Source organism: Pleurodeles waltl, chromosome 10, assembly GCF_031143425.1.
Source record: "Pleurodeles waltl isolate 20211129_DDA chromosome 10, aPleWal1.hap1.20221129, whole genome shotgun sequence".
In the NCBI taxonomy this organism is placed as follows: Eukaryota; Metazoa; Chordata; class Amphibia; order Caudata; family Salamandridae; genus Pleurodeles; species Pleurodeles waltl.
The window spans coordinates 856,587,477-856,610,815 of NC_090449.1; the positions used below are offsets into that span (position 1 = coordinate 856,587,477).

General features: G+C 41.6%; 1 protein-coding gene across 3 annotated transcripts in view; it reads left to right on the forward strand.

Annotated features, from left to right (window-relative positions):
• The window catches only part of STEAP2 (STEAP2 metalloreductase), a 155,683-nt gene that overhangs the window by 44,388 nt on the left and 87,956 nt on the right, over positions 1-23,339 (forward strand). For all 3 annotated transcript variants that reach the window (XR_011199182.1, XM_069211557.1, XM_069211559.1), the window contains exon 3: positions 4,650-5,177. Coding sequence is in view for 2 of the 3 variants with exons in the window: in XM_069211557.1 (XP_069067658.1) it covers positions 4,650-5,177 (528 nt within the window). In the remaining variant the exon portion in view is untranslated. The remainder of the gene's footprint in view (positions 1-4,649; positions 5,178-23,339) is intronic.

Genomic DNA, 23,339 nt, shown 5'->3' on the forward strand with positions numbered 1-23,339 from the left:
ATCCATGCAGCGCCACCCTGGAGGATTACAAACGCCAAGACCGCCAGGCTGCTGGCTGGCGGCAGCCTGGAGGTGGCGGGGTTTTGAACATGGTGACTCCACCATGTTCATAATGTGGCAGGCGGACCGCCACGACCGCGGCGGTCCGCTCACCACAGTGAGTCTGGCGGTCCCATGACCGCCAGACTAATAATGAGGGCCTAAGTCTGCAATTCTGTAACCCATTTTAATTGCTGGGTAATGAGTTAATCTAGCAAGCTAATTCCATGATTAAACAAGCTCTGACCGCTAGAGTGCTCAGTTCATAATTTATTTGTACCATCACCTTTATGGGGTTCAGAGGTTATTAAATAACTTGCTTAGAAGAGTATGGGGTAACTGCACTCCATATGAAGTACTCTATGGAGTAACTGTGTCTTTACCCAACCTAAATAACCCTGAGAATGTGGCAGAAGAAAAGGAATTTGACCTAGACCAACATTTATCTATTTTTCCAGAACATCTAAGAGGTCAGAGACAAGATGTGTATTGTGAAGCATTCTGAAGCCGCTGCTGGCGAAGAAAAGGTATTGCCAGCTGCTGACGGTGGGTTTCCCAAGTAGGTGTTTTGAATTGAGAGAAGATCCCTCGATAAACAGGTTTGAGCCATCCTACAGACCACCTGTTCCAGATCTTGGGGTTAAAGGCACACAAACTGTAACCCTGCATCTGTTGTCTGGTTCCAAGAAAAACATCCGGATGTCCATTGACCAAATTAAGAAGTGCCATTTGCCGATTGTGTGCAGCAGATCCTCTTGGACACCAAGGAGACATTGATGGGAATCACATTCAAATTAGAGTAAGGCTATGAGGCTCTGAAGAGTGGAGTAACTTAGACGACTTGAGTTTTAAGCCATGGAAATTCAAGCATACTGTGTCTCAAGCTTTACACCAAACCGAATCCATGGAACGATCTGATGCTGCAATTTCTATAGTTGCAAATTTTCCAACTAGCACCATTGTTTATTATGAAACCCTCTATGAGTAAGCATCAATCGAAGTGATGCCTTTTCAAGAAATAAAACTCTAATAAATCAATCTGAGTTCTACACAGATGACTTTTCAGCACACTTCCCAGTCATTCCACACCATTGATTTCTTGCTTGTCATTGTTTCTGTGATAGAACGATGATGGTATTAAATACGTATGTTTAGATTGCAGCAGGAGTGTTCCTGTTCATCATGTGGCTCATGATGGTGACTGTTGTTTTTGCTACTGCTGAATGGACACTATGTACTTGGCAATATAACCCCTAGTTGTAGAACTACAGCTGCACATTTCTTCCCATAGAGCTCGACGAGATCTCTAAGCTGCAAATGTTACAGCTTCTCCTATTTGAGAAAGGGTTCCTTATCAGGTTATGGGACAAACTGGGACATTGCACTTGCCATGCATGTTAAAGGTGTCAGTGAATGATTTGATTATTCCTGGTCCTATTTCAGTTGACAGGGATACTGAGACTGTAAAATGCATGATGTCTGATTTACAGACAGAGACATCCTTCGCTAAATGAAGATCCTTATTTGAATGCATTTAACTACAGTTAAAGTTAATCATGCAATGCTTAATGCATCATTTTATGCGTCAATTACATGAAGCTTAAACATACATTAATTTATGCTGTTTTTTTTTTTCATTTCCATTTTTTTAAGACCTAGATTTTACTTAGTTTTATGTTGTCTAGTCATATGAGTTAGAAATATATTTTATTGCTAGAACGAAGTCACCTGTGGGTATTTATTTATATCACCCTCAGACGTACAAGCTTGGAATGTCAAACTCCCAAGTCCGATTCCATTTTGAAAGTGTTCAGTCAGCCTTTGTTCCACATTTGCCATGTCATTATTTTTCACAGAACATATTAAATTGACATTTGATCTAAACAAGGACTTGTTATATCATCAGGCGGTGTAAGTCTACCACAAACTATGCAATGCCTGTGTTTCAAGGTTTAACAGTAGTGTAAGGTAACATGTAGTTGGAGTTGACATCTTTCCGTATTAGACCAGTTGTATCTCAGAGTTTGAAAAGTCCCCACTAGATTTTGCAATGTAGGTTTAGTCAAGTGGTTATCCTATATAAACCCCTTGAATTGACCATTGAATACTGGGAAGACCTTCACATCACATCACAAAAGGGCCTGCCAGACTACCGGGCACCTACACTTATGCTAAGAGTTGATCCAGTGGTGAGAGGAGCTGAGCCCAGCTGATCCTGTATGTTCCTTCTCAGTGAACTCTTTCCCTGCCAAAGGTTGATGAACACAGCTGATCCTCTGAACAGGTATATGGTGCACAGGGCCCCAATAAACTCTAGAGGCAATTTAACTATTCCTGTACAGAAGATCCTCTTCATTTCGACATTAGTTTTATGTTCGCCTGAGAGGCTTGCATGGCTGCTATGTCTGCCCTCATACCACAGTACATATAAGTAGCTTTAGGGTGATAGGCTACCTGGAACATTCTAAACTGTTCATTTTACTCTCGATGCTAGCATCATGCACAAGAGCTGTTTTTATTATATTCTGTTGGTTATTATTCATGTACTAAGCAACAGAATGAAACCCAGAAAACACAAACACTATGCTTGCAGGAATGATCAGTTGTGTATGGGGCTGCAGTAACCTGGACTTCCTTACTCATTGATGGTGCACTGAACCAAGTCCTGGCACCCATGGATTAGGAGGCCTGTCCTGATGGCTCATACTCCTAGAGCACTGCAAGATTTGTTAGATATGTCTGTATCACTTATGGATGTCCTGGAGCAGAAGGTTAACCTGGATAAACTTTTTGTCATGATTTCTGGATTTCCTATACCCGTGTCCTTTCTCACTGAGAATGCCACTCTTTAACAGATTACTATCTTTTCCTACCTGGGGGTACTTTTCTATGTAGGAGGCTCATGGAAAAAACAGATTAATTTTAGGAATCATCAGTTGGCAAAGTCCAATAATGCACTTTTCATTTTTTCACATTGGGGATGAATCCCCAAAAGAAAATGTGCATTATTTATTGTACCAAGTGTGTATTAGCGCCCACATGTACAGCCAGAGTGTGGGTGTATGCACCAGCCACTAAGCCGCACATAACACAGAATGCCTGTTTAGGGAGGCTGTTGTAAGTTTATCAAGTTGTACCTCCATTTTGTGTTAAAACGATTTGGGTGTGGCATTTTTGTAGGAAACCAAATCGGGCTCCAACCTTTGCTTTTTTGGTACAGGGTTTGGACCAAGTAGGAGGCCATGCTGAATTTACAAATCACTGGGGATTGTCTGGCCCTAGATAGTACACTCCAAATCCCAAGGCTTAGCTACATCTGCTCATTGTGTCATAAACTTGAGAGCCCACGTTTTTTTCGAGGCGGTTCAACGTAAGGCTGCTAACGTCGAACATAAGCTCTTATATTTACAGCATTTTGAAGTAGAAAGAAGTGTTGGTGCTAGTCAAAGTCTCATATAGGTGGTATTGCTCCCTATCAGATGTGCAAGCGTATTTAGAATGTATTTACTGAAACTCATTTTTAGATTAAGTCTGGTCCTTGGATTGGTGCCCCTATGAAAAGAATGGTGTGCATTTTATGGGGGAGGGGGAGTTTTTGCTTTTTACAAGGTTCCTAAAATAAATTTAATTAAGCAGAGTTTCAAGGATTCTCAAATCAGACAATGTAGACAAGTGCTAATTTTCTTCTCTTCTTTTTTTTTCCCCCCAAAATTCAGCATTGTCCATCATGGAGCTTCAACTTTTTTTGGCCTGCTAGTATATAAGAAAGCGATTAGGCACCTAACTGCTGTATTATTTGTGTATGTAATTTTTAAAATTTAAAGCAAAATAAAGTTATATGATGATGATTCTACAAAGAATACTGTGTGCATGTCATATTTTAAAAGAGGTGATATGAAAACCTAAAGAAGCCTAAATCATAAGTGGCAAACGGCACGGGTTACAGTAGCAATAAAAGTATCCTTTGGTAATAGATGAAGCATTGCTGGTGGTTCACAGATGCTGCAGCCTAAGTGGATCTATAGTGTGAGGCATCCAGAACCCCAGGTGCAGTAGAACGTAGACAGTTTTGGGAAGGAATTATCTTCAAGTATGTTATGGCATTAGCGAGCATGACGTTAATCTCATTCTCTTATACAGTGGTCATTTAAGTGTGTAGATGCCTGGAGCCATATTCAAACCATTCACAAATAACAAACGCTGGAGTTAATGAGTTTTCAGTGTCATACCAGTTTACTTTAAAGGTAGACTATATAGAAAAAAACTAGAAGGGCCGTTCAAAAAGAGCAGTCTGTTGCATATATATTGGTTGTGACCATATTGTCATGTTCTTATGTTTTATTCATCTGTGTATCAATGTTTTATGGATTCAGTTATGATGTTCTGTAATGCTCTACATGTACTGAAGTGCATTTGGAAAAGGTTAGTGATTTTTACGATACCAAGATCTGTTCCAGGATGCTTCTTTTGCATGGGGCAGTATTAAAGTCTGCATGCTTCCTTATTTTTTTTAATCTTTAAAGGCTTACACCTTAGATCCTTGTAACTCTGAGCTGTCCCAAATTAGGCTGTTGAGTACCAGTAGTGACACAATTCTGTTTTTTAAATAGGTATATATTTGCAGCAATGATCAACAAGCTCGCCATCAGGTTATTGAGTTGGCCCGCCAACTGAACTTTATCCCCATTGATCTGGGTACATTATCTTCTGCAAGAGACGTAGAAAACGCACCTCTGAGACTCTTCACCTTGTGGAAAGGACCAGTGGTAGTGGCTGTAAGTCTGGCTACTTTTTTCTTCATTTATTCTTTCATCCGAGATGTCATTCATCCCTATGTGAGAAACAAGCAGAGCGACTTCTACAAGATTCCTATTGAGATTGTGAACAAGACCCTGCCAATTGTTGCTATCACACTTCTTTCCTTGGTGTACCTGGCAGGATTGTTAGCAGCCGCTTACCAGCTCTTCTATCACACGAAATATAGACGGTTCCCTTCTTGGCTGGAGAGTTGGCTACAGTGTCGGAAACAGCTTGGATTACTTAGTTTCTTTTTTGCTGTTGTCCATGTTGTTTACAGCCTTTGTTTACCAATGAGGAGGTCCGAGAGATACTTATTCCTCAATATGGCTTATCAACAGGTAAGAATTCTCTTTCCTCATTTACGTTACAGTGTTTTTGGTCATTACCATTCAGAGAAATTACAGTAGTTTTGGTGGTTCAATATATCATTGCATTTCTTTGCTTTATTATATTGTGGTAAGGACACTGGGAATACCTACTAGACAAGGACACTGAAACAAGCATATAGGAACACAGACACTGGGAAACAAATAACACACTTGGGCAAGGATGTGAGTTATGATACTAGACCACAAACGCTGTGACATGGATACAGGACCAATATTGGATCAGGGAATCTGGGACATGACTTCGGGAGACAGAGATGGACATGAATTCCTCCAGAGACACATGGGCAATTAGAAAAGAACAAAGAAACATAGTGGATTACTGATGGACATGAACAGTAGTGCGTAGTCACTGAGCCAAAGAACTTGATCAGTAAGGCACCAACATTGGGATGTCAACTCTGTGACAAGGACACATGGACAAAATCACCTGAGAGAAGAGCTTGTAACACAACCACTAGGGCAAAGACACATGGGCAAATACAGGGGAACAAAGATGATAGGAAACCAGTGGTTGCTGCAACACTGGCACTTGGACAAAAACATATCGACATGGGAATATTTACAACAGGCAGTGGACCAAAGTGGTCCTTGAGCAGTGCACAGGCACTTAAATAATGATATTGGGACTCTCATACTGGATCATAAGCCCTGAAAAGCAGAAACATTGATACCTTAATGGGTCACACATCATGGTCGTTATTCTGGGACCTCGTGGATGCTCTGATGTAGCCTTCAGTCCTTCAGATAGGCAGCTGTGCCTGTACGCAACTTGTGAAGAAGAGAAATCTCAGTAGTACATTCTGAAGGGATTTCTAACACAAAAGCTAAAACATGGACCAAGAGGAAGTGGGGCAAGAACACAGGAAATGCATGAGACGTGCATAAAGGCATGCACACATCTAAAGGGCAGAGCCAGTACTGCACAAATGCTAGGGCATAATCCCTCCCCAAAAACAAATTACAACTTTTTTATAGGCATCAATGCCAGAAACAATACAAATGGACGAGGCTTGGTTATCCTTGTAAGACAGTGAAAGCCGTGGACATTCACAAAGTCTGAACTAACCGTTTCCCATCCTGTAAATGGGAAGACATTTACTCTGCCAGCGGGATTGAGTAACTCACTGTCCAGGCTGGAAATGGACAGACTTTGAGGGGGATTTAGGAAAGGGTTTCTCCATAGGCAAGAATGTTTTTTTCCCATTGAGAGAAAAAAAAAGAAAATATGTCCATTTCCTGATCAGGCACCATTTCTCCAATACTTAAGCCTATACAATGTAGAATTGCATATTGAGGAAATGGGACCTCAGGCTATAGGTCCTATGACATCCCTAGTAGTATGCCTGGTAAAGTGCATCCGGCACGCCTTTCCAGATGTAGTAATTCTATTAGAAATGTTTGTGAATCCCAAACAGTAATAAATCAACAGCCATGTATAGGAGTACTTTTACTGCGCAGTTTTGCTAATTTCCATGAATTGCCAATTTATGAGGTTTTCTCCTGAGTGCTGAAAAGAGGAATCCTGAAACTGAAACTGTTATTACTGTTGTGAAAGCGCGATTCAATGACCACTCCTAAGCAGGAGATTCTTATAGAGCGAAGCGTTTATGAAAGTTCATCTAACCCAGCCTCAACTGACACATGTCTAACAGATCATCACTAAGCATGGACAGATATACTCTTGTCAAAATAAATTCCAGGTAGTTTAGCCTGAGAAACAAAGCATTCAATAATTATACATGATAGCACATCCTGGTGCAGCTGATAAGACTAATGAGAAAGAAGCATTTATTATGCCACCGATTCAAACTTGAAATACATCTGAAAGTCTGAGCACATAACACCCTGGCCATCCTTTTTAATAATTTTCACAGCACCGTAAAGCTCTGCAGCCAGATGAAAATCTCACTTAGCTTTGCATGTCAGCCACCTTCAGGGCTCCTATAAGGTGAATGCACTCAAGCCCCTTCTTTATAATGTGGTCAGAAGCCCTTAAGCTGCATTGAGCACTACATAAATTCAATAAATAAAGTAAAATAGGCATCAACATGCGAAGAGTGGTAGCTAAATATTTAGGGCTGGATTATGGTGATGCCCATATCATCAAACCAGGTGAATTCTTTGAACTTCCATTTACCGTAATTCAGTTTGGAATTTCAATACACATTTGATTGAAAAAGATAACATGTTCTTCCTGAACGGTATGGTTCCAGGTCATTTTATCCACATCAGCTGAATCTGTAGCACCTGGTGTACTTTGAAAGAGGTGGGCAAGAAATTCTTTCCTTAAAACGAGGTGAATGAAGCTCTGGATTTTCATCCTGAAAACATCAGATTCATTGAAGCAGCGCCAAATAGGATATCGTACAGTATGTTCCATAATGTACTTAAACATCCTCTCTTTTTCAAGGTTTGTGTACAGAGGTTAATCCCTAACAGCCTTAGAGAAAGGGATGAAGAGATGGTTGAAGGTTGATTAGGATTGCCTGAAACACCATAGAAGAATGTAATTGCTTTCACTACAGAACCTCCAGATTGTTCAGCACCATTTCCATAAAAACAGCTGGTTGTATTAATGGGACAAGTTACCACTCAGAATCCACTTTAAATGTACTCCAGAAATGCACTATCATTGTAATCAGTGTCCGCTTGCTAATTTCTGTGAATACTCACGTTTCACCATTACTTGCAACATTTTGAATAAATAAGCCCATTTCCCACAAGAAATCTGTCATCTTCATTAATCAGGTTTTTCTTGCCAAAATACTAGATTTCCATGTTTAATAAAATAAATACAAATTTTGTCCCCAAACATCTGCTTGTTATTGTCATCAAGAACTCGCTTATCCTTCAACCACCCACACACACATTTTGACTTCATGCCCATTTATTATGTTCAGGTGCCAGAGTGTTCACAATATGACAGGGATTTTCACCAGCATTAGGCCTGGGATAGCTAGAATGATTAAACAAATGGCCCCCCTAAGTAAAGGATAGGGTCCATTGTGCTTTTGTCAGCTTTGTACTACAGAGAACCGCAATTGCATCAAGAAAGCCCGTAACTTGTGGGTGGTGATCGCCATCATGCAAGGGATATCCGGAATGTTGTGAAGAATGGCTTCAGTTTGCCTAGGGTGGGCTATTGTTAGTCTAAACAGTGCCCATTGTATGCTACGGGTGGGCATCTATTATGCCAAGAACAGTCAGAATGTTGTAAAAATGCCCCAGATATGTCAATGATGATTCACCTGTGGGCCATGGAAAGCAGACTATTGTGAAGAATAGATACAATATGGCAGTAAAGGAACACTATTATGCCAGGCCTGGCCTGGGTCTGGCAACACTAGTCAAGAATGAGCCATTCTATGTGAGATATAGTCATAATGTTGACACAAATGCCTGGCTACAGGTTATAGTGTACCTGATTACACCCTAGTTGAATACATAAACTTGTATTTCTTTTACTGCTGCACATCACATGGCCTACACATACTTACGTGTTCCAGCAGATTTACACATAAAAAGGTGCATTGTCCAACCTTGACCCCACAGCATTGACTTATGATTAGGACACTACTGCAAAAAGGCCACAACTGTTATTGCTACACTATGGATAAGTGTTCAGGTCTCAGGTAGTGGAGAGTTTGGGTTAGTTGTACATCAGGATTTGGAGTAAGGCTGAGCTTAGTTTTATGTTTAAAGTAAGTTAGACCTGAGCACCTAGGAATGACTGAGATTTGGGCTAGAGTCTGAATTACTCAAAGGCTTGAGAGAGATCAAAATGTATTAATATATTAGTAGCATAGAAGTTAGCATATGGTGACTACTTAATCTACAATTAAAAGCCTAAGGGAGACAATAACATGGGTTGTAAAATGTGCAAATTTGGATTATGCTGAACCATGTGGCCACCATTCTTATCAAACACTACATTTTAATATGGGTTTTACATTTATATTAAATTAAAGTGAGCTAATGTTAAATAATGTTTTATTACAATGTAGATTAAAAAAGAAGGTATTACAATGAATATGAATTATTTTTATTTATATTGAATTAAATGGATTTTATTAATGTTTTATTAAAATGTACACTAAGAAACAAAGTATTAAATGAATTTAATGGATTTTATTAATGAAAGTTACATGTGTGCAGAAAAGTGAATACACATTTAAATTAGTTCTAACATGTTATAAATAATGTTTGCAATTACCAGTAAATAATTTGCTTTGCCTTCATGAATTGGAAGGTGCACAATAGGTTGCATTAATGTATTAAGTGTATTAAGTGTATTAATATGTATTAAGGCTTTCTTTGCATGACCAGGCCTGAAAGATTAATTTCACAGCAGTAATGGAAAATTATTTGTGTATTCTGTCCCCGCTGTCCTGACTGCTAATGTATTGTTGAATGTCCTATTATATTGAAGGCAAGGAACATGTTTTAGAATCAACAATGATGCTTTATTTGTTCTAGCTCTTGAATAGGACAGGAAACATGTAGTTCTCATGTGAAAAGTATTGGTTTAGTTTATTGTGTGCCATGAGAAAGGATCTCCAGTAACAAGTAACTACAGAATGTAATAGTTTGTTAAAAATGTGTGAAATCATATAGATGACAATGCACTTTTCCTGAGAAGATTTGGAATAGTAAAATCAAGCAGAGATGGGGAGGAAATGTCCAACAGAAGGCCCATAGTGCAATCCTCGCGGAGCAAAGGACATTGGTAACCAGACGGGGCCCCCAGTCTAACGGGAATTGGCTGCCCTCAGCATTACTCTCAGGAAGGGTCCGTAATAGTTGAACAGCAATCGAACAGCCCTCGCAAGGTGCACTGACTATATGTTCATGGAACATAGGAGGCCTGCAGGCAAAAGTGGGAGATCCAGCAATAATCCAATTTTTGGGCTTATATGACATTATTATGATACAGGAATCATGTTGTCAAGTGTCCTTACAGCTAATTGGCTTTGCAGAATTTATCAAACCAGCAGTTAAAACCAGCAGGTCTGGAAGGGCAAAGTGGGTTTAGCGATATACATGAGTACAAGCATCCTAGCTACGGCATCTGAAATCGATGGGGGAGATTTACCGTTTCAATTGGTCTGACTGGATGGTTGGGGAAAAACCATACAGAAACCTCTGATATTAATCAACATATATATTAACCCAAAAAGGAAATCAGCTGAAGCTAATAATGTGATAAAGCACCTGGTGCATATACAAAGCATAATACATCCAGCACATTGGTTAATTTCGTGTGACTTTAATGGCAACTTGTTCCATAGTCCAAATGATAAACACATTCAAGTCATTCCAAGACAAAATGTTCCATAAAATCTAAGGACAGATAAGATCAGTAAGAAATTCATAAAGATCAGCGAGTCTGTTGGCCTATTCACGCTCAATGGACGGAGCCGGGCTGACTCTCCACCTGCCTGGACCAGATTCTCAGGGAAAAAAAGGTATACTACTTGGATAACACGCTGGTTAACCCATCATTATACAAATTTGTGGCCGAGTTTAAGATCTGGGACCGTTGGGAAAGTGACCACAAACCGCAAGCAATTAAGATCCAAACAAAAGTATGCAAGCTGGAGAAAGTGGCTTGTCTCAAAGAGGAGATTGGCACTGAAAATCTCAAACTATTGAAATGGTCATCCAACTCCATCAAAAACCAATCGGAGGAGGCTTTGTCCAAACTTGAATCCTTGGTTATGGATCCTTCTAACCTGACTAGGGCCTGAGAGGTCTTCGGCAAGGATCTTGTAAGCCATAGGCCCCTGGCAATAAAACACAAGGGAGCTCAACTGATGTACTGCAATGACTTTCACCAACCAAGACCAATCTGTATAAGGAAAGCAGCAGTGGGTAGGTTATTGAGACAATTGCATAAGCACCCAGAGGATAAATTACTAATAAGCACCCTTCGAGACCAAAGGAGGCACCTGAAAAGGGAAATATGGTCCTTTAAAAAATGTCAGCAGGAAACACTATGGGCCATACTGCACTATACTTCAAAATTATCAGACTCAAAACGATCCTGGAAACTGATTAATTCCATAGAAAAGGGGCCAAAAGCAGCCCACAATGCCAATATAACAGAAGGAGCCTGGGTTGACTACCTTAATTCTCATTTCAGGGAAACGACCATCGGAGGAGCTTCGCAGGCCCATCAGGAGATGGTAATCGGGCCCCCAATGCTTCGATCACCCTGGCATTCACTGCGACAGAGATAACAAGGATCATCAGGAACTCACAAACTGACTGTGCTCCCAGGCCTAACGGTCTGCCGCAAGCACTATCTAAACAGACAACACAAAGATGGGCAGACTTCCTGGTTGCAATGTTTAACCATGTTTTATCAACAGGGATCACTCCGGCAAGCTGGATGGGCTCAATAATCCTCCCCATAATCAAGGGTGGGAAGGCTGCATCGCCAGCCAATTACAGACTGATTGCCCTCTCAGATGTAGATCTTAAGTATTTCTCTGTATGTCTGCTGCATCACTTAGAATCATGGGTTATAGATAACAACATATTGCCCATAATGCAAAGCGGCTTTGTCAAGAATCAGGGAACGATAACGAACCTTATGGCAGTGGGATTGATTATTAATATAGCAAAAGCTAGGGATACACCCACATATCTGTGCTTTGTTGACTTCAAAGCTGCATTCAATTGCGTACCCCGCCATAAATTGCAGGCAAAAGTACAGCAGTGGTGGCTGCCCTCATCTATTTTAAACGCTATCAGGATGCTCTCTTCCGATACCTGGGTGAAGGTGAAACTAGGAGATGGTGTTCATTTATCAAGGGCAATTAAAACAGCAGGTCTGAAGCAAGACTGTGTCTTGGTACCAATTATTTTTTATCTTTACTTTCTCTCCATGAAGTTAAATAATCTGTCTGCCCACTCATCCACTCTTAGTGGTCATCAATTATCAAACATGCTATATGCAGATGACCTGTTATTATTCAGTAACACCAGGACTGGTATGCAAAAACTGTTGAACAACCTAGGGGGGTATGCAAGAACTAATGAATTGGAAATAAATCAAAGCAAAACAAAAATGTTAGTCCCAAACAAGAGATTCCATAGTCAATGTAAATGGCATTTGAATGAAAAGTACATAGAGGAGGCAGCCTCCTATCTGTATTTAGGGGTTCTGATAGATGCAAGAGGCAATTACATGTACCATAGAGAAATGATAAAAACTCAGGCACAAGCACTTACGCCTTTTGAACCCTGGCAAACAGTACTCAACACAATGAATCCGTTGACGACCGGAATGAGAGCAAAATTGCTCCCAATGTTTGCATATGGAACTGAGATAATGCAGGCATGGAAGCAACAGTACTAGATAAATTCCTGGTAAAGACTTACAAGCGGGTATTTCAGCTACCCGGCTCAGCATCACCGGCTTAGGTGAGACTGGAGTTCATGCTCGTACAGCAGACACTAGCCCGCCTGCGGCTTTTATCAAGTGCTGCCATAAAATGTGACACGCCCCAAAAGGAACGCTAGCCAACTTAGGATGGCAAAAAAAAAAACAACCTTGAAAGGGGCAATAGCAACTATAAAAAGTATCTGGAAAATAGTATAAAATGTTTGGGCTTAGAAGAAATATGGGACCAAATGCTACCCAGTCCAGCTTTTTAGAAAATAGTGAATAAAGCCAGAAAATTCTGTAGCTGGCTAGAAGACAGGGAGGAGCTGCCTAAGTGGTCCCACAGTTGGCTCGTCCTAAACTCATACAATGCACCTAATGAATCCCTATTGCTGGCTGCTTCATACTCACTGAAAACTAAACAACATTTTTTTAAGGCTAAGACTGGGTGACCTGCCAACGGCAGACCTTGTGCCAAAATGGAGGCTGGCATCACAAAAACACAACCTGGAATGCTGCTTATGCCATCTCACAGTGGAAACTTTGGGGCATGTAGTATGCCTATGCCCATCCCTGGTTATTTATAGAAAACAAATGCTGAATGAAGAATTTAATGCATTAGGGATTAGAACATGCAGACAGGCCCTAATTGAGGCATTTAATCCAAGAAATGTAACATTGGTCCAATTCCTGGAAATGTTCCTGTCCCTAATTGCCCCCCAAAATCTCAGGGTTTCCATCTAGACTCTAGAGTATAAGACACAGATAAGCAGATAACCCATCCTGGATATGGTTGGAGGAAAGCCTACGCCCCGGATAGAATCGTTTAGGGGAGTGGATACACATATTATTACGGACTCAATAACCTTTTATTTTCTGTTTTTGTTTTGAAATGTTTTTGTTGAGGCTCACTGGAGCCGGAAGAGACCATCAAGTTTATTTTACTGATTCTGCTGACTGCACTTAATAAGGTTTAGTACGATGTAACGATGATGGATCATTTTATGGTTTTTATTAACTAATAAAAGTAAAGCCTTGCCTAGTAACAGAATTAGTGGTGCCATCTGCAGCCATTGGATGCAGAATTTGACACCCAAAGAGCACCCACCTGAAGGACGAATCAAGAAGATTGTGGTTATTTTAATTAGTAAAAGACTTGGAAATTTGGAGTTAGTTCCACTCCTGCTTCAAAGTTGTTCAGAACCCTGTTCGAGTCTGCTGTCACCCTCCTATTTTCTAAGTCCCCTGATGAGTTTCCTTATCATACTCTTATCTACCCTATTCTGTTATGTGATTCAGTACTAATAAGCCCAACTAATCCTGTACTGCTGATTTGTTCTATGTGCAGCCCGTGTTCTGCACTGTCCTGGTGCAGCTGTCAACTGAAGCCGGAAGAAAGTGACCATCTTCCCTGATGAACTACTATTGTATGCTGACCATGAGGAGAGGTATAATTAAATGTGGTTTCTTCCATTTAGGTACTTAAACCAGCGTATTTTTATAATAATTTGCCCTAGTTAGATGTTTTTCTAAATTATTTTTGTCTTTCTTTTATTTTTGCTTTTGCCCACGTTAGCCCGTTCCCAATCATGCAAGTTGAAATTCGTGTTAATGTTAGGAATGGCCCAGCTTTGAAAACTGAAATCTGAAATTGATTATGAAAACTGTATTTTGATGATTTACTGATGTCATCATCATCTCCTTTGAATTATAACAATAATGTGCATATCGTGTTGCTAATTTATATCATTCTTTTGGAGTGTTTAACAGTATTGATGATTAGTAGGCTAAATCTTTTCAGACAATATGGTCAGTCTATGGTTTTCATGTATGTTTACAACTTAGTTTTGCGCACCATGAATGTGACATTGATTTTGGGATTGTAATTAAGCTTTGATACTTTATTCAGTTTGTAGTTTGATTTAGTGTTAAGTGTTTATTGTGTTTACAATTGTTAATGGTATGTTATTCATTTGTTTGAATTATTCTGACTACTACACTCCTCGCCAAGTCCAAACAAGTCTACCTCAGTTGGTGAGAATAGTGATGGTGTACCACCTGCGCACTGGTGGTTTGTGAGCACCAGTGATGAAAAATCTTCCCGGGGCCCAGCGCTCCGTCAGTTTTTGATATCAAAATTATGCTTTTGTCTGTGAGGAGGAGAGTCAGAATTTTCCCGCATTGTGAGTTATTCTTGGTGTAGTGTAAGGATTGATGAAATTCCAGTGTTGTGCTACAGGTGTACTGTATGTTTTTTGAGTAGCGTTTGCGCTTGCAATGCTTTGGCTAAATTGCGTCATATGTATGAAGTGAGTAGGTAATTGAGTAGGGAGTTTGCGTACTCCAGGTAAGAGAGTGTAGAGTTGCGTACTCCAAGTGAATGTTGCGTTTGTGCTCAAGATTTGCCAATGTTGTTGTTGTTCGGGTCCTGCAAGGCCTTGTACAAGTGTATGGAGACACTTGGTTAATTTATTGTCTGCAGGTAAGTTGTTGGTCGATTTGAGCACTGTCTACAATACCAGTGGATTTCCCTTAAGAGTGTATGTGTTGTTGGTTGGTATTAGGTGAATCCTGAGTGCACATGGAGGATCCGTATCAATCGGAGTGAGGTTTTTTGTGCTCGCAATATTTGCATTTTGGTTTTGCGTGAGAAGGTTATGAGACTGCTTGGAGGTGAGTCGCAGCTGCTGAACAAAGTGAGTGTGACGTCAGTAGATCCTTGCTGGGTTAGGTCAGTTGGTGAGAAAAGCAGCGCACAGATTGGTGGACAAGACAGCGCTGCTACAGGTTGAGAACAGCTTGTAAAAGGGATTGTGGATTTGAAAATCATTTCGTGGTTTCGTACATTTTGTGTTTGTGAATTAGATTTGTGTATAAATGAAGTTTTTTGAAGGAGCGTGTTAAGAGTAGATGCTTTTTCCAGTTAGGGAGGGCGAGTCTACTCCACCTAAGGGCACACCAGCATTCAAGTAGTGGAGGAGAGCGAAGTTTCAGCATGTCTTTGGGTAAATCAGTGGTGCAAATGAACTGAGAAGGAAGGTATCTTAGCTTTTCCCTATTACGGATCCTTAAATTTGAGGAGAGTGTTGAATGAATCAAAGCCCTCTACTACACCTGCACAATTTGAAGCACTTGCTATTTGGGAATTAGTTGCGGGACAGGCTCAGAAATTTAAAAAGAGAATGAGGAAAGCAGAAAGACACTAGTAGAAGCTAGATGGGGTGCAGAGCAGAGAATGTGGAGAGCAGATACATTACGTGCAGTGAAGTTGTTCCCAGTAATTTTCACAGGAAGGTGATGGAAGTGTTAAGCCTAAAGCCAAAAATAAATCTAAAGAAGATTCAGAAATTGGGTGAAACTGAAAGGGTAGTAGATGCCGAGAGTGATTCAGATGATGAATTCATAACTCAGTTGTTGCAGAATCGTCCCCACCATATAATGCAGTTGCATCGGTAAATCAGAATGAAGTCCCAAGTGTTGCCACAGCCCCAGTTGCACAAAGCCAGGTTCAGATAATTCCAAAATGCCTATTGCTAATGTTGCGCAGGTGCCAGCAGTTTATCTGACAGTCCTAAATGTTAACACAGTTCAGAATGTCCCAGTTCCAGTTATGCCACAGCCAATTCATAATGCAGGAATGACTTGGTTTGAGTCCCCACCTAATGCACAGACAACCTGCACAAATCATGGCCCAGAGACAGACCATGCCAGTGTAATCCCCAGTAATGACACCACAGTGTTGCCCCGAACCAGTCAAATCAAACTTTTGGTACAGTATTAACTGGCCGAAGTAAAGGATTAATGTTCCAACCAAATCAGACGAATTTGTCAGGACCAGAAGTATTAACGGTTCCTATAAACATAGGTCCAATAGTCTTGTTGTATGCCCAGGGTAATAATGAGAGTGGTCCCCAGATTCCAAATTCAGTATCTACAAAGAATACACCGTTTGGAGCTAATGCAGAAATGGAGACACTGAGCACTACTGTGCCAGCCGTGACCCCTATGAATTATTTTGGTTCGAACCAGACACATAATAGAGTTGGCTCCTCTGATTAATGTGACATGTTCCCCCTGCTCATTGGGATCACCTGTGATGGCTCAAGAGCAGGCTGTGAGAGCCCCATAGAATGTACCACTGTTTATGCCCGAGATAGAGGAAATAACATTAGTTTACAAGGGTTATCAGCACAACAATTGACTGAATGGTTAGACAGTTTGAGTGGTGCATCAGTTCCTAGAAACATGCCTGAGGCAGAAAAGACATTAAACGTGGCTAGATTAAAATTGGAATTAAATGTGATGATTGAGGGAACCTTTGAATTCAACAGATTAGATTGGTACAATGAAAACGAATTGCACCTCCTGTGTAAGGATGTTACCCTTCGAGCAGGACATGTTTATGAGAAATTAACTAATTTGGCTGAGAAATATGAAATTGAGATGAATAAATCCAAACAGTTGAAGAATAGTTACAGATTAGAATTTGACGCCAGAGACATTGCACACATGAGATCACCTGGAATACAAGTTCACATTAAGGAGTTCATTCAAAACATTCAAACATGGGGAGCGTTCGATAAATGGTAAGGCAGATGGGCAAATGAAAGAGATCAGAAGAAAAAGCTGAATTTGAAAACAGGAGCTGTAAAAATGATGCCAATGAGAGAAATTCCTAGAGGGAGTTTTGTTCATGTTCCTTGGAGCAGAAATGACATATTGTCATTTACAAATGATTACCCAAAGTTGAGGGAGAAACCAGTGGAATGGTACCAGCAAACAGAAAGGTTTGTCAAGCTTGCAAAGTATTTGTGGGAAGATCTGAACACTTTGTTTGAGATTGTGGTTCCAGCAGATTTGCGGGTTGAGTGTAAGCGAAGTGTTGATTTGGCTAATGCTTGAGCCGCTGAGAAATGCAGTAACAGGTGCGCTGTCTGAAGAGGTGAAGCAAAGCTATTATAAGGTGATTGAGTTTATGAAAACTAGAGTTTCCCCTAAAGATATTGATTGGCAAAGAATTGACAGGACATCTCAGGAAACAGAGAAGTCTGTTCATGCTTGTTATGAGCAACTGCTGAAAGCATTAAGACAATTCAGTGGCACAGAGATTATTAAACCAAGAGACATGATTCACTTTGTGTTTAAATTCATTCAAGGATTGAAGCCTGAAATTAGCAATATGAATAAGAATCATTTGATTTGTTGGTAAGCAAAGCTGATTGATGAAGTGTTACAATACGCAAAATACTGTAGTGCTGAAACTGATTTGAAGCAGACAACGTTGCAGGAAAAGGCCATGGTGATGCAGATCAAGTCTACCCAAACAGCAAGTATACAAGGTCCTCAAGGAATGGTGAATGTAGGAGGAATGCAGGGAACACCAGTAAGGAAACCTGGTTCCCCGTTTAGAGGTAGAGGTAGTGGAATTTGAGTAGATCCGAATACAAATGTGCCCGAGGTTCAGAATATGAAGAAAATGCTTCCTTGTTATGCGTGCAGCAACGTCGAACTTTGGAGACAGGAGTGCCCATTTAATAACATAAATAATTTGGTGCAAGGTGTTGGTGTTGAGTAGATGATTGACAACCAAAGCATGAATGTTCCTACAGGAACAGTCCAAATGCAGGTTCCCCGGCAAGTACAATTTCTCCAATAGCAATTTCATGTCCCACAACAAATGCAGATACCACATGGTCCAGTAGCACAGAAACAGGTAGTGTTTCCTCAGCAGAATGTGAACCAAAGAACAAATGTAAATCAATTAATCACACAATACCCATTGATTGATTTTAGTGATGATGATATGAGTGAAGAATACATGAGTGAGAGTTCATAAGAGGAAGAATGTGTGTTGGCTGCCTCATTGGCGGTAGATCAGTGTGGTCTTTATGTGAATCTGAGTGTTATGGGTCATGATGTTTCATTCCTGGTTGACACTGGAGGAACTCGTTCCACTGTCAGCTCTGCAGAAGTCTCTAATGTGCCGCTTTCAGGAAGGACAGTTCAGGTTATAGGAATAGCAAACCAGCACTTGGTAAATCCCATTACAGAGCCCATTCCAGTTAAAATAAGAACATTTGAGGGTCTGCACTGATTTGTAGTTTGTGATTTGAGTGCTATACAAATTAAAATGTTCCATCACTTGTACACGTGAAGGGATATCAATCAAAATAAACAGTGATGATGAAACTTCAAGTCAAACTGATGAGATGTATCCTCTCATTACCTTGTCTTCTGCCATGACAGTTAAAGACTTGCCTGATGAATTACAAGACAGTTATGCTGCAAGTTTGGGATCTCTCTGGAAAAGATATTGGACTTATTTAAGGTCTTGAACCCATTAAGGTGACTGTAAAGCCAAACGTAGTTTTCCCCAGGATGCCACAGTGTAACATGACCCCATTATTAATTGAAGATATTACCCCAGTAATTGCAGATATTGTTGAACAGGGAGTGTTTAGAAAAAAAAAAAAGTGATTGGCAGCCTATGTAATTCATCAATTATGGGACTGTGAAAGCCAAGTGGGAAATCTTGCATAGCTCAGGATTTGAGAAAGGTGAACGAAATTGTGGTATCCTGGTATCCCGTAGTGCTAGATCCAGCATTAATTTTGTTTCAGATTCCATGTGGAGCAGAATGGTTTTCAGTGATTGATTTGTCACTGGCATTTTTCTCTTTTCATTCCGATTTGGTAACCGTGTGTATTTATGGTGTCTAACTCCACAAGAGTTTTTGGAATCTCCGTAAATTTTTCATCAGACCCTAAAGAAGAATATAACATTTTCTAGCTTTCGCGTCTAGAATTTTCAATTCTATTAAGGACACGGAGGCGAGGATTATGCTTCTCTTTCCATGCTTTTAATATTCAGCAGCCAATAGGAAAGGTTTATACAAAAAAACTACAAATCCCATGACCTCCAAGGGACACCACTACAACCATAGAGACCAGCCCTATAAAACCCTCGTGACCCAGTGTCTCTGCCTCTTTCTTTGCAAATAGACATAGTTAATTCACTGATGCCCAAAGTCATACAAACGAAACCTCAAGTCCAGAATCAATGAAACATCCAACCAGGACGAAGCAGAAGATCACAGAGGAAGGAGAAAAAATGGGTCCCAAGGTGGAATCCCAACGAAGATCAAACCATCGTTTTTCTTCTTGACCTAAGACAAGACAGAACACATAGCCATAAAAACTGCCTTGAATGTCAAAGCATTACAAAAACATTATCATCTGATTGAAATATTACATTTTTTTTATATATATATAAAAACAACTTGAAATTCAGGGAGGGGGTAGAAACAAATAGTCAATCCAAACAGCACCTTGTATAACAGACTTTGTATTACCGAACTTTCTGCCAGGGAGGGATAATCCTCGCCTCCGTGTCCTTAATAGAATTGAAAATTCTAGACGCGAAATCTAGAAAATGTTATATTCTATGTCAGGACCGGAGGCTCTGATTATGCTAGTTTAAAGTTTAGTCATTACCACAGAACCTACATCTAAAATGGGTTTGTAATAAAACCTCTTAAACGTGGAATCCGAAGACCAGTCTGCAGCGTTTAAAATGTCCTCAAGACGAGAACCTAAAGCAAAAGATTTTGATGCCATAGCACCTCTCACTGAGTGAGCACCAAATTTGGAGACATCAATACCTGCTTCCGCTAAAATCCATTTCACCCACCTAGCCAGAGTTGCAGATGCAACTGGTCGAAAAGGCTTTTGAAGAGAAATAAGCAATTGACCTGTCATATCAGTACGAAATTCTGCCGTACTCACCTCGTAATCCTTCAGACATTGCACAACGCAGAGTTTCTGGTTATCAGGAAAGGCTGGATAAGATACTACCCTAGTATTGCATTTAGTTCTTCTGGATATGATAAAGGAGACACCCTCCGGAGAAAAACTTCTCCCTGCTAAATCGAAGGCTTTAACATCAGACACTCGCTTACACGATACAAGACAAAGTAAGAAGGTAAGTTTCGCAGACAGCTGTTTTCTGGAGAGATACTTATTAGAAGGCCAGGAGTCTAACAACTGCAGAACAATGTTAACATCCCAAACATGAGAATATCTGGGGCGAGGAGGATTCAACATTCTGATACCTCTAATCAGTTTACAAATCATAGGCAATTGACCAATAGGTCTACCTTCGACAAACACATGTCCAGCCGATATGGCTGAACGAAAATTGTTGATCGAGTTATAGGCCATTCCAGAGGCGGCCTATGAAGCTAGAAAATTCAAAATCATGGTGCAATCAGCAGTAAGGGGATCTGAACCCCGTGAAGAACACCAACTACACCAATGTCGCCAGGCTGAGGTATAGTGTTTATGAGTGTTGGGGGCCCAGGCCTGATTGATGAATTCCTGAGCTTCGCTCGAAAGGCCTGGGAGGTTCCAATTTTGCCTGAAAGACGCCAGGCCAGGAGAGACAGTTGGCCCGATAAGATCAAGGGATGAGGCGATCTCCCTGGGTCCAGAAGTGTAGGAGGCTGGACTGGCTTGTAGTGAGTACCTAGGGGTACTTGCACCTTGCACCAGGCCCAGTTATCCCTTATTAGTGTATAGGGTGTCTAGCAGCATAGGCTGATAGATAATGGTAGCTTAGCAGAGCAGCTTAGGCTGAACTAGGAGACGAGTGAAGCTCCTACAGTACCACTAGTGTCATATGCACAATATCATAAGAAAACACAATACACAGATATACTAAAAATAAAGGTACTTTATTTTTATGACAATATGCCAAAAGTATCTCAGTGAGTACCCTCAGTATGAGGATAGCAAATATACACAAGATATATGTACACAATACCAAAATATGCAGTAATAGTATTAGAAAACAGTGCAAACAATGTATAGTTACAATAGGATGTAATGGGGACACATAGGGATAGGGGCAACACAAACCATATACTCCAAAAGTGGAATGCGAACCACAAATGGACCCCAAACCTATGTGACCTTGTAGAGGGTCGCTGGGACTATTAGAAAATAGTAAGGGTTAGAAAAATAGCCCACCCCAAGACCCTGAAAAGTGTGTGCAAAGTGCACTAAAGTTCCCCAAAGGACATAGAAGTCGTGATAGGGGAATTCTGCAGGAAAGACACAAACCAGCAATGCAACAACGATGGATTTCCAGTCGAGGGTACCTGTGGAACAAGGGGACCAACTCCAAAAGTCACAAGCAAGTCGGAGATGGGCAGATGCCCAGGAAATGCCAGCTGTGGGTGCAAAGAAGCTGCTACTGGACAGTAGAAGCTGAGGTTTCTGCAGGAACGACAAGGGCTAGAGACTTCCCCTTTGGAGGACGGATCCCTCACGCCGTGGAGAGTCGTGCAGAAGTGTTTTCCCGCCGAAAGACCGCCAACAAGCCTTGCTAGCTGCAAATCGTGCGGTTAGTGTTTTTGGATGCTGCTGTGGCCCAGGAGGGACCAGGATGTTGCCAATTGCGTCTGGGGACAGAGGGGCGTCGAGCAAGACAAGGAGCCCTCTCAGCAGCAGGCAGCACCCGCAGAATTGCCAGAAACGGGCACTACGAGGATGCGTGAAACGGTGCTCACCCGAAGTCGCACAAAGGAGTCCCACGTCGCCGGAGAACAACTTAGGAGGTCGTGCAATGCAGGTTAGAGTGCCGTGGACCCAGGCTGGACTGTGCACAAAGGATTTCCGCCAGAAGTGCACGGAGGCTGGAGTAGCTGCAAAAGTCGCGGTTCCCAGCAATGCAGTCTGGCGTGGGGAGGCAAGGACTTACCTCCACCAAACTTGGACTGAAGAGACACTGGACTGTGGGAGTCACTTGGACAGAGTTGCTGGATTCAAGGGACCTCGCTCGTCGTGCTGAGAGGAGACCCAGGGTACCGGTGATGCAGTTCTTTGGTGCCTGCGGTTGCAGGGGGACGATTCCGTCGACCCACGGGAGATTTCTTCGGAGCTTCTAGTGCAGAGTGGAGGCAGACTACCCCCACAGCATGCACCACCAGGAAAACAGTCGAGAAGGCGGCAGGATCAGCGTTACAGAGTTGCAGTAGTCGTCTTAGCTACTTTGTTGCAGTTTTGCAGGCTTCCAGCGCGGTCAGCAGTCGATTCCTTGGCAGAAGGTGAAGAGAGAGATGCAGAGAACTCGGATGAGCTCTTGCATTCGTTATCTAAGGAAATCCCCAAAGCAGAGACCCTAAATAGCCAGAAAAGAGGGTTTGGCTACTTAGGAGAGAAGATAGGCTAGCAACACCTGAAGGAGCCTATCAGAAGGAGTCTCTGACGTCACCTGCTGGCACTGGCCACTCAGAAGAGTCCAGTGTGCCAGCAGCACCTCTGTTTCCAAGATGGCAGAGGTCTGGAGCACACTGGAGGAGCTCTGGGCACCTCCCAGGGGAGGTGCAGGTCAGGGGAGTGGTCACTCCCCTTTCCTTTGTCCAGTTTCGCGCCAGAGCAGGGCTGAGGGGTCCCTGAACCGGTGTAGACTGGCTTATGCAGAAATGGGCACCATGTGTGCCCATGAAAGCATTTCCAGAGGCTGGGGGAGGCTACTCCTCCCCTGCCTTCACACCATTTTCCAAAGGGAGAGGGTGTAACACCCTCTCTCAGAGGAAGTCCTTTGTTCTGCCATCCTGGGCCAAGCCTGGCTGGACCCCAGGAGGGCAGAAACCTGTCTGAGGGGTTGGCAGCAGCAGCAGCTGCAGTGAAACCCCGGGAAAGGCAGTTTGGCAGTACCCA